This window comes from Tetrapisispora phaffii, chromosome 8, assembly GCF_000236905.1.
Source record: "Tetrapisispora phaffii CBS 4417 chromosome 8, complete genome".
NCBI classification, from domain to species: domain Eukaryota; kingdom Fungi; phylum Ascomycota; class Saccharomycetes; order Saccharomycetales; family Saccharomycetaceae; genus Tetrapisispora; species Tetrapisispora phaffii.
The window spans coordinates 89,060-111,050 of record NC_016527.1 but is presented as its reverse complement, the minus strand read 5'-3'; the positions used below and the strand labels follow the sequence as shown (position 1 = coordinate 111,050).

At 35.9% G+C, this 21,991-nt stretch overlaps 10 protein-coding genes and 1 non-coding gene across 11 annotated transcripts; 4 read left to right on the top strand and 7 right to left on the bottom strand.

Annotated features, from left to right (window-relative positions):
• Nucleotides 1-1,069: 1,069 nt before the first annotated feature.
• RPA135 (DNA-directed RNA polymerase I core subunit RPA135) lies at nt 1,070-4,681 on the bottom strand (the record flags this gene model as incomplete). The annotated part of the gene is made up of 1 exon (XM_003686650.1): nt 1,070-4,681. One exon carries the CDS (start codon nt 4,679-4,681, stop codon nt 1,070-1,072), a length of 3,612 nt encoding a protein of 1,203 aa, XP_003686698.1.
• Nucleotides 4,682-5,191: 510 nt separating this feature from the next.
• On the top strand, nt 5,192-5,264 carry TPHA0Htrna9K. Its single transcript has one exon. It is a non-coding gene; the product is annotated as a tRNA-Lys (tRNA).
• Nucleotides 5,265-5,532: 268 nt separating this feature from the next.
• MRA1 (Mra1p) lies at nt 5,533-5,745 on the bottom strand (the record flags this gene model as incomplete). Its single annotated transcript, XM_003686649.1, has 1 exon — nt 5,533-5,745. The coding sequence occupies one exon, from the start codon at nt 5,743-5,745 to the stop codon at nt 5,533-5,535; it is 213 nt and encodes a 70-aa protein (XP_003686697.1).
• A 584-nt stretch (nt 5,746-6,329) lies between these two features.
• Nucleotides 6,330-7,313, bottom strand: MRX21 (Mrx21p; the record flags this gene model as incomplete). The annotated part of the gene is made up of 1 exon (XM_003686648.1): nt 6,330-7,313. One exon carries the CDS (start codon nt 7,311-7,313, stop codon nt 6,330-6,332), a length of 984 nt encoding a protein of 327 aa, XP_003686696.1.
• A 714-nt stretch (nt 7,314-8,027) lies between these two features.
• Nucleotides 8,028-12,506, top strand: XRN1 (chromatin-binding exonuclease XRN1; the record flags this gene model as incomplete). The annotated part of the gene is made up of 1 exon (XM_003686647.1): nt 8,028-12,506. The coding sequence occupies one exon, from the start codon at nt 8,028-8,030 to the stop codon at nt 12,504-12,506; it is 4,479 nt and encodes a 1,492-aa protein (XP_003686695.1).
• Nucleotides 12,507-12,724: 218 nt separating this feature from the next.
• On the bottom strand, nt 12,725-13,582 carry BUD13 (Bud13p; the record flags this gene model as incomplete). The annotated part of the gene is made up of 1 exon (XM_003686646.1): nt 12,725-13,582. One exon carries the CDS (start codon nt 13,580-13,582, stop codon nt 12,725-12,727), a length of 858 nt encoding a protein of 285 aa, XP_003686694.1.
• Nucleotides 13,583-13,878: 296 nt separating this feature from the next.
• SAE2 (ssDNA endodeoxyribonuclease SAE2) lies at nt 13,879-14,922 on the top strand (the record flags this gene model as incomplete). Its single annotated transcript, XM_003686645.1, has 1 exon — nt 13,879-14,922. One exon carries the CDS (start codon nt 13,879-13,881, stop codon nt 14,920-14,922), a length of 1,044 nt encoding a protein of 347 aa, XP_003686693.1.
• A 333-nt stretch (nt 14,923-15,255) lies between these two features.
• Nucleotides 15,256-16,743, top strand: TPHA0H00480 (uncharacterized protein; the record flags this gene model as incomplete). The annotated part of the gene is made up of 1 exon (XM_003686644.1): nt 15,256-16,743. The coding sequence occupies one exon, from the start codon at nt 15,256-15,258 to the stop codon at nt 16,741-16,743; it is 1,488 nt and encodes a 495-aa protein (XP_003686692.1).
• Nucleotides 16,744-17,132: 389 nt separating this feature from the next.
• On the bottom strand, nt 17,133-19,574 carry TPHA0H00470 (Pumilio-family RNA binding repeat-containing protein; the record flags this gene model as incomplete). Its single annotated transcript, XM_003686643.1, has 1 exon — nt 17,133-19,574. One exon carries the CDS (start codon nt 19,572-19,574, stop codon nt 17,133-17,135), a length of 2,442 nt encoding a protein of 813 aa, XP_003686691.1.
• Nucleotides 19,575-19,879: 305 nt separating this feature from the next.
• TPHA0H00460 (uncharacterized protein) lies at nt 19,880-20,560 on the bottom strand (the record flags this gene model as incomplete). The annotated part of the gene is made up of 1 exon (XM_003686642.1): nt 19,880-20,560. The coding sequence occupies one exon, from the start codon at nt 20,558-20,560 to the stop codon at nt 19,880-19,882; it is 681 nt and encodes a 226-aa protein (XP_003686690.1).
• A 472-nt stretch (nt 20,561-21,032) lies between these two features.
• On the bottom strand, nt 21,033-21,818 carry NSA2 (rRNA-processing protein NSA2; the record flags this gene model as incomplete). The annotated part of the gene is made up of 1 exon (XM_003686641.1): nt 21,033-21,818. The coding sequence occupies one exon, from the start codon at nt 21,816-21,818 to the stop codon at nt 21,033-21,035; it is 786 nt and encodes a 261-aa protein (XP_003686689.1).
• Between the last annotated feature and the right edge of the window lie 173 nt (nt 21,819-21,991).

The window sequence follows — 21,991 nt, the reverse complement described above, 5'->3', positions numbered from 1 at the left end:
ATATATTAAAGTAATGAATTCATCTATTGAGCATAAATAATTAAACTAGTGTTACTATGTAAGTACACAACCAGCTACAATTAGTCAAGCCTATATTACTTAAGGTAAACAAGTAATTTCACAGAATTAAGATCTATACGAGAGCTATTAGAATGTTCTAATAATGTAAATTAACTTATGCGAAACTTATAGTTATATAAAAACAAGCAATTCTTCACTTCATTGGTAATATATATTATATATTTTTGTATGGATCACAGAGAATTGATCGCTTAATATTATTAGAGTATGTCCGACTCAAATAACAATCTTACTGAAGAGAATACCATCACCATGGATGCTGCGGTTACAAATAATTATTTGAGCTCTTTATAGATAGAAATCCTAAGTCCTTAGGTGACTACAGAGAATATCTCCACAAATTTCTGCATTGATATTGCAAGTAAGCAATCAGAGAGATCTAAAAGAGTTGAATGTCGTTATTTGTTCAAAATAGCAATATGACAATAATAGTAACCTTCTAGTAATATATACTTCAGAAATAAATAAATAAAAAAAGTACAGTATTATTAGACCTCATAGCATTGACCCTAAACAATGATTAAGTAAAAACCAATGAACTTTTTATTGTGTATTTTTTCCATTGACACTTTAATGTTTAGTTAACTTTTAAGTACTTTCTTAAAAAGTGGTAATTATCAACTTAATATAAACATATCTAATTTAATAATATTCTAAATTTATTAAGTAAAAATAGGAAAAACAGTTAAGCTATATAAAGATAATGAACGCAAAAGGATAATTGTCCATAGTGAGCCTCACATCAAGTGGTCTTATTCAAAATACCACAGTGCAACTTGATAAAGATAGATTCAAACTCTACAAATATTCTATGTTCTGAAAATTCTGTTAAAATATATATGATACAAATATGACTAAAAGATGAAATATTAAATATTCAATAATTTAAAAAGTATTTGAGTGCTGTGCATGATTTTGGAATTATTTTATTAATTCTTGATTGATGAAAGTTAGTAGTTATATTAGTAACTCCCTAAATAATACCTCTCTATTTAGGAGAAACATTATAACGTAATCTGATACCCATTGCATTCAATTCAGAATCAAGGTATTTCAATACGAATGGAATGGCAACCGTAGTGGTTTCACCACCACCGACAAACTTATTACCTTGTCCATCTTCCCAGATTTCGGAGTCATCAATGAAGATGTCTTCATCACCTTCATATTTAGAAATCATTTTCTTGGCTGCATCGAAAGTAACAGCACAACGACGACAGCGGACAGTAGATTGGGTACCAATTCTTGGGACACTTTGTTGTGTAGTCAAGATAGAACCACATTCACGACAAACTGAAGTTTGGGTATAATCTGATGAATTCAATAGACGATCCTGTAACAAGTAGGAGGTACCATGACCAATTAAAGCATCTCTTTCCATTTCACCTACACGAATACCACCATGTCTCTTTCTACCCTTAACAGGTTGCATTGTTAGACTATTTACTGGACCAGTAGAACGAACTTGGAACTTATCGTTAACCATATGACGTAATCTTTGATAGTAAACAACACCAACGTATATATCACATCTTAATTCTTCACCAGTAGCACCGGAATACATAGGTTCATTACCATGGTAATTATAACCAGCTTTTAATAATTGATCACCGAAGTAATCGGCTGGAGTGTCATCTTCACTGAACATCCAAGGAGTAGCATCTTGAGCGATACCATGTAAAGCACCAGCTTTACCAGCCAAAGATTCAACGAACATACCAATAGTCATACGAGATGGGAAAGCGTGAGGATTAATAATAATATCTGGTTGAATACCGGTTTCACTGAATGGCATATCAATGGTTGGCCATTTTCTAGAACAAACACCCTTCTGACCATGTCTAGAAGAGAATTTATCACCGATTTGTGGGGTTCTTCTAATACGGTACTTGATACTAACAGTTTGTAATTCTTGGAATTTATTTGATTCGTCACCAATTAAATTGACTTCTTCAATATAAGCTGGTTCTGAAGAGTGATAAGTCTTTATCTTGGTCTTATTTAGAGTATCGTCAAAGTAAGCACAGACTGGGTCACCTTCTTCAACATAAGTACCAATCATAGGTAAACCATCGTCATCTAATTTTTCTAACCATTCCTTTGGCCATTCATCTGGGCCAAAACCGAAATGCTGTGTTATTGGATCACCACGACTTCTATTCATTGATAAATCATGTTTTTCTACCTTGTACATAGTACCATAACCAAAACCTCTTTCATCAGCAGATTTATTAATAATCATCGCATCATCCATATCGTAACCTGTGTATGAAATAACAGCGACAACAGCATTCATACCATTAGGAAAATTATCCATACCATAGTCATCATATAAGTTAGCCTTAACAATTGGAGTTTGTCCGCTTTGTAATCTATATAACTTATTATCTGAACGGTGAACTAATGCAACACCTGGGGTACCCATAGTTTGCTTACCCATTTGACATTGGTACATATTTCTTGGAGATTGATTGAAATCAGAGAAAGGAGTTAAGTTGGCTAAAATAGATAAGATGTTAGTTGGAGTGAATTCGACATGGGAATGAACATTATTTTGGATTTCTTGAGGAGTAACTGCGATATTCATGTATACTTGTTCGAAAGGACCGACAATATCTTCTTTGTCCAAAGGTAAATAACGAACTGGACGCATCATTCTAGAATGACCACCGAAAATGTATAAACCTGGATACTGACCACGGGTAGAAGGTGGAACATAACCAATTTCTAAATCTAAAGGTAATCCTGCAGTCTTACCTTCAACCTTCCATAATCTTAAGGTGTCGGCGATAATTTTACCCTGTTCATGAGTGGTCCAACCAACAATTTTACCGTCAATTTGAACACAACATAGGGATGGGCCAGCAGCAAAAGCCTGAGATGCTGGAGTTACGCCCAATGAATATAGTAAAGATGGAATTTTAGAGACATCAGATTGAACAGTAGAAATTTGACATTTATGTGCGAAATGGTTCAATAAACCACATGGAGAACCATCTGGGGTATGTACTGGACATAAGAAACCCCAAGATTCCGGTAATAATTTTCTAACCGTAGTGGTTTTCAATTGAGCAAAAAATGAACCTCTATGAACCATACGGAAATGAGATATGAAACGGTAAAAGTTAATTTTTTCAGCTACAACGGTATAACCAGAAACTTGTTGTAAATCTAAACCTGACTGAGATACTAAGTTACCAGTTGATAAGAAATACTGTAATTTCGAACCAATATTCTCATTAACTCTCATCAAAACTCTGGACATGTATTTACGGTCTTTAAAGTTTATAGCAATGCCTCTGTTTATATCAGTTCTAATTTGTGCAACAATATTTTGTAAATATTCATCAATTTTTTCTTTAATGATCATACCATATAAAAAACCGCCCAATAAAACTTCTTGATGTTGAGTTGCATCTGGATTATCTGGACAACATTCACCAGCGACTAAGGAGTACAATTTTCTAATCATGAATAATAACATTCTTGATTTATCTTCATTGTTACCTTTACCTAAATGAACCAAGACGATTCTATCAATGACCTCTTGGCCGACTTCTAAATCAGATTTATCTGGAGAAGCTTGGAAAACGACACGGAATTTGTCACCAATGTATTGTAAAACTTGAGTACGGTTTTGTAGTAATGGGAATCTCTTCTTGAAACCACGTAATAGTAATTCTAAACGATCAGTTAAGAAAGAGTTTTTAATATCACTACCAATGATACCATCGAATATTTCTCTATCACTTGTATCTATCAAAGCTTTTAATATCATAACTGCTGGAATCAAATATTCATTTTTTCTCCATGAGAATCTGAATGTAACTTGACCATCATTCAAATAATGTAAGACATTTGTTTGAGAAGTTTGATCTGGCCTTACTGATCTAAGTTGAACACCGTATTGAGAATAAGATGCACCTCTGTTACTGAACGAAGGTCTAATGATAGCCATAGGATGGTTTCTACGTTGGACAATCAGCATTCTAATCAACTTTTCGATACCGTTAATAATGAAATAACCACCTAATTCATCAGATTCTTCCTTTTGTTTGACCAATTCATAAGGTGAAAGATTATTCAAATGACATCTATTACTTTGCAACATGACTGGTAAACCACCACAATCTCTCATATCGGTGAAGGTATCATCACCGTCGTTAACTGACCATTTCAATTTCACCAGTAGTTTGCCTTTATACGAGGTCAATCTTTGTCTTGCTTCACTTGGATAGAATTTTCTTTCCACAGCAGAAGTAACACCATCATTGGCCATTGGTTTGGAGATAGAAACGGATTCAACACTGATGGCCAATTTATTACCTAAATAGCCACTATTGGCAGTCTCGGAATCAGCACCAGTGTTCTTACCATCAAATATGATCTTTTCACCAATGTCCTTAACACCTTGGTTCAATAAACCACCATCTTCACCTTCGGTCAATGCATTAAAGGAACCGACGTGTGGCTTGACAGCTTCTTCCAGCAAGGGATAAGCAGACTTGTCCTTTGGAGGGTTTATAAAACGAGACTCTCTCTCTACAGTACGGAAATGCGCTGTTCTCGAATTATTTACTGGTTTAATGATTTTACTCATTTTTTTTCAATCTATACAAAACGAGAGACAATAAAAAAGAGATAGATTCGAAGAAGAATGGTTATCTGGCCTTTTGATCAATCGATATTTCCTAGTGATATTCAGTCTCAAACTTCGACAAATATGCTGAAGAGCAAGACTATGCAATAGAAGGATGCAAATATATAACTGTATTCAAATAATATTAATATATCTTTACTGTATATAATGAGATGAGATGAGATGAGATGACGTAAAATTTTTTTGGTTTCGATCTATTTTTTTTCACAGCAGCGGATCCAACATCGCGTCGCACGACGCACTGTGAGCCCAAGAGCGAGTTTGTCGTCACATGGCTGGCAGCGAACCACACATCCTTATGTGAGAGCACTTGCAAGGGACTGTGATATGCAGTTGCGACGTAACTGGTTCATGCAGTGGCAGTGATTGAGTGCTGTCAATGGATGACTTTTTTGACATCGGCAATGCCGGTATAGTATCATGTATTTTGTTTCCGAACACAGAAAGCAGGCCTTGTTGGCTCAATCGGTAGCGCGTGTGACTCTTAATCACAAGGTTAGGGGTTCGATCCCCCTACAGGGCTTTCTTTTTTTGCCTTTTTCGATATGCAAAAATCACGGTGCAGACGGCCATTTACACACTAACCTGTGCACCGCAAAGCTGACGTCTAGTTGTCGTAGAATATTAGTTTTGTTTATTGAAATACATTTTTTAAATAATCGTACATCTATACAGTAAAACATAGAAACATGTCTGTTCGAAGACAAAAAACAGTGAATATATTAAATGGAAACGGACCACCTAAGGCAAGGGCCCCCGCCTCGGGGGCGGTCACGGGCAACTTCAAGACCTTATTTCTTCTCTTCCAAAATATGAGCCAACCCAGATTGTTCTGGATTCTTGGAAACTCGCAAACTGTCATCGTAGCAGAACTTCTTGTAAGTGAAATACGTACCCGAACATAAGGCAACGCCCATGGCGACGAATAAAGGCGTCAATTCAACAGGGATCTTGGAACCTGACTGCTTCTTGGCAGCCTCCAATAGTAGTTGTGCTGGTCTCATCTTATGCGTGTGGGATGGATGTATATATATATGTGATTAAAATCGCGCTGGTACTACAATGAATCAGATTGTCTAATAGTGCTCCGACAAGTCGATCCTTGATGCACCTCCAGAATAGAAAACCTCCAAAGAGAGAAACTGTTTCGCAACCGCAATGGTCAGTGAAAGAAACAAAAAGCTCTTTTCATGGTTGCTGTCATATATTTATACAGTTGGCGATAACGGTTTGAACGAATTAAATTTCAGGATCTCGAGTTTGGGCAGCGGGCAGAGGGCTGGGCTGCGGTAGTTAAGCAGGGCGCGGGCAGCATAGTTAAGCAGGGTTGGCAGGCAGATAGCTGTCGTTTTGCGGGGGGGAACGAAGCGGGAAAAGTGCCACTTTTTGGGGGTTTTGGCTGCAACGGCCGGGCAACTTGCGTGGGGTTTCCCGAAAACGCCGGGACGGGTAATGCCGGGTTACGGTCAGGGTGGGTGTCAGGACGTCTATGCATATGTCGATGCACATGTCCATGCCAGGGTCTCTTGACCCTGGCATGGATTCTTCCCAACCTTTGCAACCTTCCCAACCTTCCCAAGCTGCACTCTCAAATCTCCCGCATAAAATCGCACACTAACTCGTACACCAGCCATGACACGGCCGTCGACGGCACTACTTTGAACAGGTTGATAGTCAGGCCATTGTAATAAGCCTTGAACCCACCTTCATGCTTGCCAATCGTATACAGGGCATTTGCGATGCCGGTGTAGCGGAACCCCATCTGGTGCTGGCCCATGTTGATGACTTGGAACCTCCTGCGCAGCAGGTCGAATGGGTACACAATGGTCTGCGCTACGCCACCACTGACTGCACCGATCGACACTTTCAAAAGGTTGCTGCTGCTGGCGTCGGAAGGGTCTCCCCGGGAGAGAATGGTGAAGTCCTTGAGTTTTTCGTATATCGTAAAGTTCAACGCCACATAGGGGACCACTCCAAGACAAGTCGGGACCACTCCTCGGTACAGTCCCCATACCTTCCCTTCTGTTTGCCAGATTCTCTTGGACAACTCAGCAAAACCCGGGGGATTGTGCACGTTGATCGCCGTGGAAGTGGGCCCCATTACTGAGAGGTTCGAAGTTTGGATCGAGAGGCGAGTTCGAATCAAGTCAATTGGGTATGTAAGAAACACACTAGCGAACCCGCAAAGAGAACCGCATATCAATCGTTGATAGTCTCTTGCCAGCTCCCGATTCGCGTTCACACTGGTGCTAATGCCATTATTGAACAGATGCACCATACTATTCTGGTACACTATAAACTGTATTGCGGAATACGGGAAGATTCGTATGCAATTGATCCCATTACCTCGAAACATCCCCTTCCAGCCTTCCGTGTCAAATATATGTTTTAATGATGCGTAGATTCCTGCATTGAACTTCTGGTCAATGGCAGTCTTCTTCTGCACTTGCAAGATGATCTTGATCCTTTCGAATGGCGAAACAACCGTTCTAGAGACGGCGCCGGCCAGACCACCGCCAATGAAGTTGACACTTCCTTCACTCTTTAGTTTCTTATACAATTCCTGACTCATCTTCACGAGGGATGCGCAAGCAGATCTGTCAGGCAGCGTATGATTGCGTTACTTCCCTTGCTGACCTGCTTGCACAACTAAAACAACCTTACACTCATTTAAACAAAACATCATAAATCAAGAAACCCAGTGACAAGAGTGGCTAAGAAGGAGAAAAGGATGATGTGAAAAATCCAATGAGAGCTCATCGATCGCGGAAACCAAGACACCACGACGGGACAAGAAGGTAAACAACACCTCCTCGTGTACTAGCACTCTGACACATCGTTCATCTACCCTCAACATCTTTCCACAACCTGTAACCTTCAGCTGTCTCTCCTTATATAGTCATGGAAGTCATCGAGATACCTACCTCCAGTGGTTCCAGAGATCTCTGAGTGCTTCCATGACCAAGGCCGGTCACCCGGATTATCACATTCGGTCACTCAACACGAAAATCATTTTTTGTAAAAAAAGTTTCAAGAAACAACGTTTACCTGAAAGATGAACAGGCAAGGATAACTAATCTTTCAATATAAAGATATAAATATACAAATAAGTTAAGGGGAAGTTGGTTAGTTGCAGTTACTGTGTTATGAAGGTTCTTCTGAAAATTGCTCTAAGCCGGCAATTTGTTTTCACTAAGTTTGCTACTAGCGATATAATTGATAAGCACCCCGCCTTATTTTTTTAATTTATAGAAGCAAAGGCAATAGACTATATACAGAGACAAATATGGGTATTCCTAAGTTTTTTAGGTACATCTCTGAGAGATGGCCTTTGATTTTGCAATTGATTGAGAATGACCAGATTCCAGAATTCGACAATTTGTATTTGGACATGAACTCAATTCTTCATAATTGCACACATGGTAATGATATGGATAACACTAGACAGAGATTGTCCGAGGAGGAGGTTTACGCTAAAATATTTGCCTACATCGATCATCTTTTGAACACTATTAAACCTAAGAAAGTGTTTTATATGGCAATCGATGGTGTTGCTCCAAGAGCTAAGATGAACCAGCAGAGATCTCGTAGATTCAGAACCGCTATGGATGCTGAAACCGCTCTGAAGAAAGCAATCGCCAATGGTGACGAGTTACCAAAGGGCGAACCTTTCGACTCGAACTCTATTACCCCAGGTACTGAATTCATGGCGAAATTAACTAGAAATTTGAAATATTTCATACATGATAAGATTTCAAACGATTTGAATTGGCAAAACATTGAAGTTGTTTTCTCTGGACATGAGGTCCCAGGTGAAGGTGAGCATAAAATCATGGATTTCATAAGAAATCTGAGGTCGCAAAAGGATTACGAACAAAATACAAGACATTGTATTTACGGTTTAGATGCCGATCTGATCATGTTAGGTTTATCCACCCATGATCCACATTTTTCCCTACTGAGAGAAGAAGTTAAGTTCGGTGGTAGACGTAATAATAGTGGTAGTCTTCCTTTAGAAAAACAAAATTTCTACCTATTACATCTATCACTGTTAAGAGAGTACATGAATTTAGAATTTATTGAAATATCAACTAACTTACAATTTAAGTATGAATTTGATAGAATTTTAGATGATTTCATTCTTATTATGTTCGTTATTGGTAATGATTTCTTACCTAATTTACCAGATTTACATTTAAATAAAGGTGCTTTCCCTGTCATCTTACAAACATTTAAAGAAGCTTTATTGCACTTGGATGGTTACATCAATGAAAATGGTAAAATTAATTTAAAGAGATTAGGTGTATGGTTGAATTACCTTTCACAGTTCGAGTTAATGAACTTTGAAAAAGATGATATAGATGTCGATTGGTTTAATAAACAGTTAGAAAATATTTCTTTAGAAGGTGAAAAAAAAAGATTAAGACAAGGCAAAAAATTATTATTGAAACAACAAAAGAAAATTGTTGGTGCAATTAAACCTTGGTTACTAAATTTAGCACAAAAACCAATAAAGGAATTATCTAATTTATCAAAGGATAACGAAAGTGCATTATCTTTAGAACTTAGCGATTCAAATATTGTTGAAAATTTAGAATTCTTGAAGAATTTCGCATTCGATTTGGGGCTATTTGTTTCACATTCGAAATCAAAGGATTCTTATTCATTGAACTTAGATATAGATTCAATTAACCCAGTTGAAACTGAAGAAGAACATCAAGAGAGAATTAAATCGATTAAATCTAATTTAAAGAAATACCAGAACGCAATTTTAGTAGAAGATAAAGAAGAATTAGATAATGAACAAGAAATTTATGATGCAAGATTCGAAGCTTGGAAGCGAGAATATTATCAAGATAAATTCAACTTGTTTGGTTCAGAAAAAGTCGTCACTGAAGAAGAAATAAAATTTGACGAAAACGATGATACCACCAATAATACCGAGATAAAGAGAACCGTTGAGTATGTAAATATTAATAGCGAGGAAGATGTCGCCGAAATCGCCAGAAATTATGTGGAAGGTTTACAATGGGTATTGTATTATTACTATCGTGGTTGTCCATCCTGGAGTTGGTACTACAAGGGACATTATGCTCCAAGAATTTCCGATTTAGCTAAGGGTTTAGACCAAACATTTGTTTTCGAAAAACGTCATCCTTTCACCCCATTCCAACAGTTGATGGCTGTGTTGCCAGAAAGATCCAAAAACTTAATACCAGCAGTTCTAAGACCATTGATGTTTGATGAAAAGTCACCAATTTTGGATTTCTATCCTAATGAGGTACAGTTAGACAAAAATGGTAAGAGTGCCGACTGGGAAGCTGTTGTATTATTGTCCTTCGTTGACGAAGATAGATTAGTAACTGCCATGCAACCTTACTTGGAAAAGCTAACTCCTGAGGAAAAAGAAAGAAACTCTTTTGGTATCGATTTGACTTTTAGATTCAATCCACAAGTGGATGAAGTCTATAAAAGTCCATTAAATGGTGTTTTTAGCGATATTAAGCACAATCATTGTATGGAAATCAAATTTGAAATGGAAAAATTAGATTTACATGAAATTCGTTATGGATTATTACCAGAAGCAAAAGATGGTAAGTATTTATCTGCAGGGTTTCCAAGTTTTGATACTATTCCATTTGATGCAAAATTAGAGTACAATGAAACAGCTGTGTTCCAACAACCATCAAAGCAACAATCAATGGTCATCTACATTAATAATGTATATGAAGGTGATGATGTCACTATTGATGAAATATCTAATAGATTTATGAAATCAATTGTATATACTAAATGGCCATATTTGAGAGAGTCAAAATTAATTGGAGTTTCCAATGGTATTGAAACAATTGGTGCTGATGAAATGACTGGCAAAATCACTAAAAGAAATTTATCAGATCTCGAAAAAAAGGAATATAATAACCTAAAGAATTCTATGTATAGAAATTATGGTAAACAACAAGCCGTAAAAATTGGTGACATTAAATCTATCATAAAAGTCGTTCCTGTCACTGGGTTAGCAAGAGATTCTACTGGTGCATATGTTAAAACATTTGGATCACAAATTGAATATTACCCAGTGCAGTTAATGGTAGACTCAATTATTAATGTTGATAAAAGGTTTGTCGAAAAGCCTCCACAGCCAATTGACCAAGAATTTCCTGAAGGTTCTAAGGTTGTTTTCTTAGGTGATTACGCATATGGTGGTACAGCTACTATAGACGGCTACAGCAGTGGTAGTAGATTAAAATTATCCGTTGAAAAAAGATCAATAAGATCAGAACCTACAATTGGTAAGATCAGACATGATATCGATAAGAAATTAATCAAGTATCAACCTTCTTACATTGTTTCTAAGACATTGAAATTTCATCCCTTATTTTTGTCTAAAATAACTTCCAAGTACTTAGTTGCAGGTATTGACGGTAGACGTGTCGATGTTGGTATTCCAATTAAATTTGAAGGTCGCCGTCAAAAAGTTCTGGGTTATGCTAGAAGAAGTGTGAAAGGTTGGGAATACTCCAATTTAACTATAGACCTATTAAATCATTATAAGAAAACCTTCCCAGAATTCATTGACAAGTTAGCCAGATTAAAAACAAATGATATTCCAAATATCGGTGAACTATATCCAGAATTAACAAATGTCAAGGCTGCTGAATTATTGGATCGAGTTAAGACCTGGTTAAAGAATGCTACTGAAAATTTTGTTACTGTTTCATTAGAAAGTGATTCTTTATCAAAGGCTTCTATCAATGCTATTGAAGAAGCAATCATTCCATATTCTACTTTTGCTGAACAAAGTGAAATAAAACAATTAGCAAAGGTTCCAAGGGAAGCCATTCTTGATCCTAAAGAATCTTTGACTAAGTTGCGTTCCCAAAGATTTGACTTGGGTGATCGTGTTATCTATATCCAAAGTTCTGGTAAAGTTCCATTATTTTCTAAGGGTACTGTTGTTGGTTACACTACATTGCCACATAGTATTTCAGTTCAAGTCCTATTTGATAATGAAATTGTTGCTGGTAACAGATTTGGTGGTAGATTGAGAACTAATCGTGGTTTGGGATTAGACGCATCTTATTTATTAAACATAAGTAACCGTCAATTCATTTATCACTCTAAAGCTTCTAAAAAAACTGGAGGAGAACAAAAAAACACTGCTGCTTCTATTGAAGCTAAAAAAGAAAGAGTTGCTAAAATTAGAACTGCTAGAGCTCAAGATTTGTTAACACATATTAATGACAACAAATCTAACACTTCTGCAGCTAATGATGCGAATATCGCACCAGCTGCCGCTTTGCCACCAATAAGACATGCTGCAAACCATATCTATAGCGCTGTTTTAAATCAATATTCTAACGAAGGTCCAGCAACTGGGAATCCTCAACCAATTAGTGAATCGAATGGTGATAATCAAGCTGGTTTACCATATCATTTACCTCCTGGTTTTGTTCCACCAAATCCAATGATGTTCTCACCACCACCACATGGCCCAACAGGCTTGCCACTCCCAATGGGCAATTTCATGCACCCACCTCAAGGAATGTTTCCACCACCAGTTCCAATGCCAATGAATGGTGCTATGCAACATCCACCAGTTGACCAAAAAGGTAGTGCTGAACTAAAGTCTTTTATTAAAAACAAGAAACCTCAGGATGACAATAAGAAGAACACTTCCCATAAAAAGCACCCACAACAAAACAAGAACAGAAACAATGGTAAGAAGACAGCCAAAAATCCTTCAAATAAAGATACAAATTAGTTTTAAATTTTAATTGATTATTTTTTTAATACACTTCAATTATTTTTGCAACCTCAATATGATGTTATCCAGCTCTTACTGTTGTAAATGAATTTACTTTATGTACTATTTTATATATATTTGAATATCAAATAGACTAATGTATTATTATTATTATCATCATTACTACTACTATTATTATTATTCTTATTGCTTAAGAGTTTTTTAACAACTACTCATTACATATCATCAGACATTGTATATTTTTGTATCTTTTGTTCTTCTAATTCATTTTTCTTTTTGAACCATCTCTTTTCGAAACCATTCGACCTATCAACACCGTCCCACCTATAACCTGGTTGGATGCCAAACCTATTATCAGGAAATATTTTGGTATACAGTTTATAACCAGTTATTGAGGTGTTATTGTAAGTATCTAAAATATCTTGATCTTTAGAGAATCCAAATTGTTGAGCTGGATCTTCTTGCAGTATTTCAAGTTGCTTTGATTTTGAAGTTAGTTGTTCAAGAGTCATTGATTTTTTAGCCATTGACAATTGAACATCCCCTTTATTCATGTCTATTAACTTTTGCATGTCCAAAAGTTGTTTATTATTCTTTTCGTTTTCATCTACCTTCAATTTAAGGTCAATATTTTTTATTTTTCTACCACTTAAGTCTCTATAGATCACTTCTTTATTGGACATACTAGAAATATTCTGTCGTTTTTCCATATCTTTTTCTTTTACTTGCCTCTTAACCATCTCTGCAGTCTGTAGACCAGCTAAAGCTCCAGAACTTAACGTTTCACCGTTTAGACCAGATTTCAAAGGCTTTTGTATATTTTCTATGGTTGTTACTTCATTAGTCTCAAGATTTTTCCATAAAGATTTCGGTACAGCATTTGAACTTTGCTCACTCAAAGTAGCACCTTTTAAAGCAGTCTGGCTTCTAATACCTTCTGATCTATCAACAACCTTAATAGCAGCACGTACCTCAGACTTTCTTCCACTTCCTTCTTCCTGCTTATTCTTCTTACTCTTTGACTTTTTTGGCTTTGAACCATAAGTTTTCTCCAGGTAGCTATACAAAGACATACCCCAATCTTATTCACCTACTTGCAACGAGATATTTCAGCAACAACTTACCTTAAACTAGTTCAATAATAGAATCAACAAAACTATCATAAATATTATTTGACTTTATTTCTAGATTTGCGAAGACCTTTCTTTTAAATAAGGAAAGGTATTTCGTGTGCTCGAAGGAAAAATCTCTATATAAAGATAAGTGATCGAAAAGAAGAAACAGAAAAAATGTGTCAAGTTTACAGCGCAAAGTATCGACTAATAGTTCTTTTCGAAGAGCTTACAATTTGTGTGCATTCAGAGGTACAATGGTGCTTGAATTGGCTTTGAAGGACCAACTCGAGGATTTGAATCTCGAGCAGCTTCTAGAGGTTCAAAGAATAGTCACTGATTTGGTGACGCGTAAGGTTCATCGATTCAGTGAAGTTGCTCAAGTAAATGTAAAGAATACTAGAGTGGCAGATACTGATTCTTCACCTTTGAAGGATTCCACAAATATGCTAATCAAGACTGAGAATGACTCTGATGACAATGATTTTACTCTGACTCAATTTAACCAGATCAACAAAGAAAATTTATTTCAGTCAGCTAGTAGCATGCAGAAAAGAATGGAGATTAGTAAATTAGATAATAAGAATACCAAAGAGATGAGTTACTTAAGCCAGGAAGTTAAACTCGAAGATCAAAGTTCACCCTTGAAGGAATCTCAAATAATAAACGACTCACAGGAATCTCACTTGCGAATCAGACTCATAGACCATAACACTCCATTGAACAATAAGAAAATTAAACAGGAAGCTGTGAGCGAAGATAAGACTCCACAAACTGCTGCAGTTGAGAATTATTTGGATCTGAGTAGAAATCCGATAAATAATAAACCCTGGATTTTAGAAGATTTCAAACCCAACGAATATGCAATTTCCAGAGGAAAGGCAAGGCACAGTAAAGAACAGTTTATGGAACAATTTGTCAAGGGACTAGGGAACTTAATTGAAGAAAAGAAAATAGAAGGTCTACCGAATTCTAAAGAGTATGAAGTAGAGTTAGCATTAAAGAAGAACGCACGTCAGAACGAGCATGAATTTGACAATTTACGCGATAGATCTCATTCACCACCAGGGTTTGGCAGAATGGACTTCCCAACTACCCAAGAGAGAACAGATGACAAGAAGAAGTCTCAGGAATTGATCTTTCAGAAAACAAAATACAGATTCTTGATGGCAACCAGGAAAGATGTCCCATTTAAAGATAGAGAATATCACTTCAAAAATGTAAAATTTAATAGAGTTATTGACTCTGGAGAATTTACATGGACCCCAAGTACTTTGATGATATTTTCAAGAGATAGTTGATTGTTGCTCATAGGAATAACTTCTTGTTAACCATCATTACCCATAATAGCTTGACCACTGCATCGTTAAATCACGTGACATACATTATTTCAAGTATTAAATCGATGCCTTTAAGCCCATTTCATTTGGGATGTTGCTATTAAGTTGAGTATTCAGTTTAAAAGAACTTAAACATTTAACATTATATTGGCTTTTGAAGTATATAAATCATGCACTGCTTCATTTACATGACACAGGAGCAGTGTATGATTGCTGATAAGCTTAAGTGTGTGGTAGTAATTTGAAGGGGTAATTAATATTACATTTCTTTACGGTTGATGAATAGTTCATAAGATGTCTAACCAGCGTGAGCCTCCAGTTATTCCTGGTTTTTATTTTGACCCTATTAGGAAAAGATATTTCCCTGCTAACAATGTAGCTAATGCAATTGACAGTCAAAAGAAGTTTAAAAAACCTAAGAAGGATCCCGCACCCGATCATAGTGATATCAAGCAAAACAAGAAGAATTATCATGAAATGTGTAAAAAATATTTGTCATTAACCCAGGACCCTGTTGAATGTCTTTACAATGGTGCGCTTTCTGTCCCTGCAGAAGGACTTGACAATTTAAGGTTACATGGCTTTACAGTGAACACCGTTGATGAGATAGCTCCATTCAAATCCTTTGCAGGACCAATCTTCAATCTAAATTTAAATATTTTGCATCAAAAAACTATTCTTTCCAATGGATATATGTACTTAATCACAGAAAATGGATTATTATTCAAATACAAGTATGGGACTGATCAGCCAGAGCTTTTATACGTACGAAGTTCCAATCCCTTAAGTAGCAATATTGTTTACAAATGCGTCAGCTTTTTAGAATATAAAAATTTTTTATTTCTTCATACAGTCAGTCCAACAAATGAACACATATTAGAATATTTTGACTTGGAAAAATCAATTTCATATAAAGAATATAAGCACCAAGAGACAGCAAATGACATCAATGATTCTTGCTGCATTGGTCCATATGTATGCATGGCATCCAAAAACAAGCTAATTTTACTTAAATTTGAAGGCGATATTACAGAAAAAAAGGTGGTGCGAATAGGTACCATTAAATCAGATATAATTTGTATCCAAACTTATGAAGTTACTGAACAGTTTTTTCGTTTATATTTAGGTTGTAGAAATGGCGAAATTCATACAAAACTAGTAGATATCAACTGTTTGTTCAACTCACTAAGAGAAAGTTTTGATAAAATCAAATTATCAACTATAAGGTCCATCGTCTCGCTTCATAAAGGTATCTCTGATGGAATAATTTACATCAGTGGATTAAGTTCAAACCAAGGATTATCGGCTCACATGGGAAATACATTGTTAAGATTAGATATATTTCTATTTAATGAAGATGAAACCACTGGATTAACGTACTTTGATAACTATCTACAAAATTTGGTTAAAGATCAAGAACTATTTGCAATATCGAATGATGATAGGTTTTTAATATACGGAACAAATAAGGAGTTAGACGAACAAAATCTAAGGACAGTTAATATCTACTCAACATCACTCTCTGATAACTCAGTAAGTTATATTTTGAATAAAGCTAATAATAAAAGTACAAAAATATTATCGACGTTTTATCCCTTACCTATTTCAGAGACCTTAATACCTATGGAAAACAATTTCTCAGTCAAATCAGTCAATTTCATAGATAGAAATAAATTTATTTACACATCTGAATTGAAAAGAAATAAAAGCACTTCAACTGAATTCTTGATCAATAATCCGAATGACTTGAAGTACATTGTTTCTAAAATCTTAACTCCATAACCATTAATAACCATTTTACTTTGAAGTTTCATTCAGGTTTCTATATACATATTAATTGTTATATTACTTTGCATTATTTAATTAAAAACTATTTAAAAATAAAATTAAATACAGATTATTAGTTGTCATTACATATCAACTTATTATGTTCCAATGAGTCGATAATTGCTCTAGCCATAAGTTAATAGTCATATTAAAAGAGTTGTTTATTTAGCATTTTTATAAACTATCATGACTCCTCTATTACTTTTCATCTTGTCAATGCCATACTTGGTTAATTAAAGTTGAATGTCGAATTCTCATCAGTAATGAAATCATATGTGAAACTTTGTTCACTGTCATTTTTTTTAAATAGTTATTATTAGTTTCTAAGGTAGTCTTCGTTGATATTAAGGATACATTTGGTTTTTTAATAATTGATCTTTTTGAAATGGATCATTCATAGCACTTTGAGTCATTGAATTATCGTCAATATCAGTTAAAGCAGATATAGATAGACTAGTATAACTTTGAAGTAATGGATTTGGGAGTGGATATGAACTACTATTAGTTGACATGTCAACTTGGGAGTGTCCCATACCATTATTCAGTGCTGTTTCATTAGTAGAAAAAATAGATAATCTTTTTTGAACGATTGTAGGTTGTGGTTGAAGTTGTTGGTTTTCTAAAGTTAAAGATTTCAATCCAATTTCCAACAAATTTGATGGCCTATTATTTTCCTCAAAATTATAACCTGACCCTCCCGTTTGATTTGGATTTGAATACGTGATGTTATTCGAGGTAGATAACAATCTTGAGTTAATATTTATTGCATCTCCTGGTTTCACGTGGCTTTGATTTGCCAATATATTGGAAATAGAAGATTGCAATGATGGGTTTGTCGTTTTATTTATTATATTTGGCAATGAAGAATATCTTTCATGTAATTTTTTCTTTGTGAATTTTTTATTTTGACTGATATGTTCTGTACTTTCAGAGTTTTGTTTTTGAAGGTCATTATTTTGTACAAAATCTGTAAAAGCTGTACCCTTTAACTCTGCGAAAACTTTGACTTTTAATTTAATCTTCTTAGCATACGATGTAGTTTTGATTGAAGGTAATACATTTTTTGTCAAATATATCAAATTGTTAATCCTTTTATTGAACTCAATACCAAATTCTTGATAATTTTCTTGTAAAATAAATTGTTTATTACCATCATACATTAAGAAAGGAGTATAGTTTTTGACGTCCAATAAAGTTTGTAAGGTGTAATTAGCAAATTTATCTTTAATTAGACCATTTAAATTTCTGGTGAAAATATTAACTATTGTTAAAATTATATCAATACAGACCTGAATTAAATCTTTATCGGCTGGCTTTATATTCTGCTTTTTATCATTAGTTATCAATTTAATCAACAATCTGAATAGTTTTTCTATAAATTTTTCAATAACATTTGAAGAAAATTTTGAGCATGCTAAGTTACAAATATCTCCTACAAGCTTATTATAAATTTCTGATAGTAAGTAAAAATCTAATTCCTCGATATCGAAAAGGAATTGGACGATATAATTACCAAATTGATCATTAATCAAAAAATGAAGATATTCAATAATCTTAGTCGATAGTTTAAAAATATGTTGTAATGTGGAGATCCCCAATAGTTTTTGTAAAACACAACACCCATGTTTATGAGTCGAAATTAACACAATATTATTTTTATGGATGATAGCATCCACTATGAAATCAAATTTTGTAGTTGGGAATTTGAATATGCATTTTTGAATTACATGGTTACCATTTAAATCATTAATTAATGTTACAATCTGATTAATAGAAGCACATTCTCTTGAAAAACCTCTAATTATTAAGTCAATTTGAGCATCGTTTTCCACTGTATCAATGATTTTTTGTAACGATCTTGTACCGTATTGGTTTATTGATATTTGGAATACATGTGGATAAATTGATTTTATTAGAGATGTTTTCTGATCTGTAGTAAAATAGTCACATAGTTTTTGTATCAAGTAGTTTCCAAATGGATCAAGTACCAACTCTAAAAATATTGATTTGATGTCTTCATATAGAAGGTCTCTTACAATATTACTTTCTGCTGGATATTCTAGTTTCTTTTGTAAGAACCTACAACCAAATTGGTCAGTAGCTAAACTTGCATAATTTATTTTATCCAATGGCAATAAAGAAAGTTCAGCCATTGATGATGGTTGATTTGATGTATGCATAGATGAAGAAGCCAATGACGACGATAATGCTGACTGATTCTGAAAGTTTTTACTATTTTCTGACTGGCGTGCTTTATTAGATGATGGTATTCTTTGCTTATGCATTTGCCTTCCCATTGAATAAGATGCAGATTGTGTATTATTAATAGTACCATTACTTAACGTATCGAATTCATTAATCATTGGCAATGGAGTGTTAGAACTTAGCGTGGGTGCCACAATCATGTTGCTATTTCCATTAATACTATCATCAAAATTGTAAATAGGGAAGTGAGAACCGACTTGTGAATTCTTTATCGAGTTAATATCAGCACCTCTATCAAACATATTGACTGATGGAGTGAAATTGCTTGAATCCAACGATCTTGTCTTGTGATGATTTTTCTTCACATCCATCTGAACCACAGATGGAGGAGTGATTGGTTCCACAATGGATTGAATAGAATTGATGGAAACCGTCGATTGATGATTATAAGGAAAAGGCACCGAGCTCCCATTGGAATGTGAATTACCAATCATATCACCGGTCCTGACTCCGTCCTGGGAATCAAGAACAGGAAACTGGTTCCTCATCTCTTCTGCATTCTGACCACTATTGTATCCCATTTTGCAATACCAAAAACTATATTCCAACCACACAGACTATAGCACAAACACAGCAGAGCTTCTCTTCTATCTCGTTATATTGATCGACTGACTGTTATACTATGTGATATGGCTGTCACTTCTTTCAACTAAGACAGTTCTGACTTGATCTCTCTACTTCCACAAATGCAGTCAAACCCCTCTTATAGTGAGCGGTTTCACAGCTGTTGTTCAAACACTAGTGGCAAATTGGCAAGTGTTCAAGAAGAGTAAAAGTTACGTTTACACAAATGCAAGTTCTTAGAAATGGTCACTGACAAATTTGCTTACCCTGCGGTGCCCAAATCGGAATCTGTTGTCTCTTGAAGAGGGCATTGGCTTAGTATCAAGTGATTTCGTCCTTGCCATATGAAGAAAGACAACAACCTTGCAGACTTTGAGGCCTTCCAGAGTTGAGGAACTCTTTGATTGCAACGTGAGAAGACAGGGGAAGGTCTTACAGCTGCTTGGTTGAAATTTTCATTAAGCTCAGTTCCTGGTGGTGGGCTGCTGAGAGAGGTGAGCTCTTGAATGCAGAGGTGCAAGCCAGGACAATGATGGCCGTATATATGAATAGGGTGTGGGATTTGATATGTGGAGGCTTGGTGTAAGGAGTGGCGAGTTTCTCCAATGCTATGAGTAAGAACAGGTTGTTTTGGACGTGCGATGGTTCTGCCAGATGAGTAAGAGAGCGTATGTGGCTGGGCATGGAAGGAGAAAAAGCAACACACGTACATAACTTGATATATAAGAAAGATAGTTATCATGGCAGTACCTATTTGGAGATGGCCAGAACAGCAATTTCCGGAAGAGGGCTTTAGATATTCAAGGTGTTTCCACTTTCCAGAAATAGCTGACTGGAACAGCGTCTCGTGCACAAGTAGTACTGGTGGAGCGATAGTTCTTGACCTTGATCTTATAGAACGTCCCCAGCTAGGGAAACTAGGGAACCCTTCCTCCTTCTTCATTGCTTAATTGTGCACGCATTTAATCACGAATAACCTTCTAAATCTATCTCCAGACTCACCAGCTGCAGATCTTGGCTATTCTATAGTGTAAACTTCTCCTTCACACGCCGGAACCCCCTTTGTAGATTGCACTGTGTTCTGGACGTCGTTACGCTAGCAATGACCTATCAAGTTCTTCATCGCGGCCTTTAAAATCGCTCTGCGCGCGGTTTTTGGTGAAGTGATCACCCATACACCACAGCCAAGGAAAGTGATATTGAGTGTGGTTTAAGGTTGTGGTGTCTCAGCAGTCTCCCAGTGCTATTAAACAATGACTATACGCTTTTACACTTATTATTTTCTTGTTATCCCATTCTGTATATAAAACTATATATATATGCATACTTGATCTAGAACGCTATTTTACAAAAGGCCGATGTATATACGATATTTCAATGTAAAGACTCGAATTGATTGTTGCATCTGTGGCTCTTTATACCAATAACACAGCGTTCACACACCCATCTCTATCTGGTTCGTTAGTGATTTGTGCGTATTTACCCCATACTACCTTACCACCGGATGTGACCATACCTAGTTCTGATACGTTTACTTCTATAATGGTACCTTTTGTCAGGACACCAAGTTGTGTGTACATTGGGGATTGTGGATTCTTCTTGACGGCCAAGATAGGTAGGAAGACGGTGACTCCCAGTTCTGGATGGGTGACGTTTGCTTTTCTTTGTCTCAGAGCACTTGGTCTGATGATTCTTTCCATCTTGACTGGTCTTCTTGTGAAACCCTCTCCAACAAAGGTGTGTTTAGTGATCATTCTCTTCCAAGACTTGGTCTTGGCCTTACCGGTCTTCACAACCTTAAACATCTCTTCCTCACTGATGCCACGGACCTTTGGCAATGGAACAGAGAACTTGTCAGCTTTTTCCAGTCTCTTTTGCTTAATCGAAGTCGAAATCGCCTTGGCAGTGTTGGTCTGTTCTCTGTCCAACAGATAAGTAGGTAAAGCGTCTCCATTCTCGTCCAAAGGCTTTGATGCACCTTTGACCTTCGATTGCTCGTGAGCCTTGATCTTCTTTCTCATGGCAACCTTCTCGGCGTACCTCTTCTTGGCAAACTGCTTACCCTTCCAACCGGTCAGTTTCTGAGCTCGCTGAGCAACCTTGTGGACCTCTCTGGCCTCCCTCTTACGCAGACGCTCGGCATGATCCAACCTACGACCGTGCTGCTTGATATGCTGCTCAATATATTCGTTTTGTGGCATTCTGATGTATGTATGTTCCTTTTATAACAGTTGAAGTTCGACCTACTCTCTCAAATAAGCTACAGTCTTCTCTTGAGCTTCAAACTAAGTCTGGAACAACAGTAGTATAGCAATCCTTCCGATCGCATCAGAATACCTTTAAATACACACATTTATTCTGCAATTAAACAACA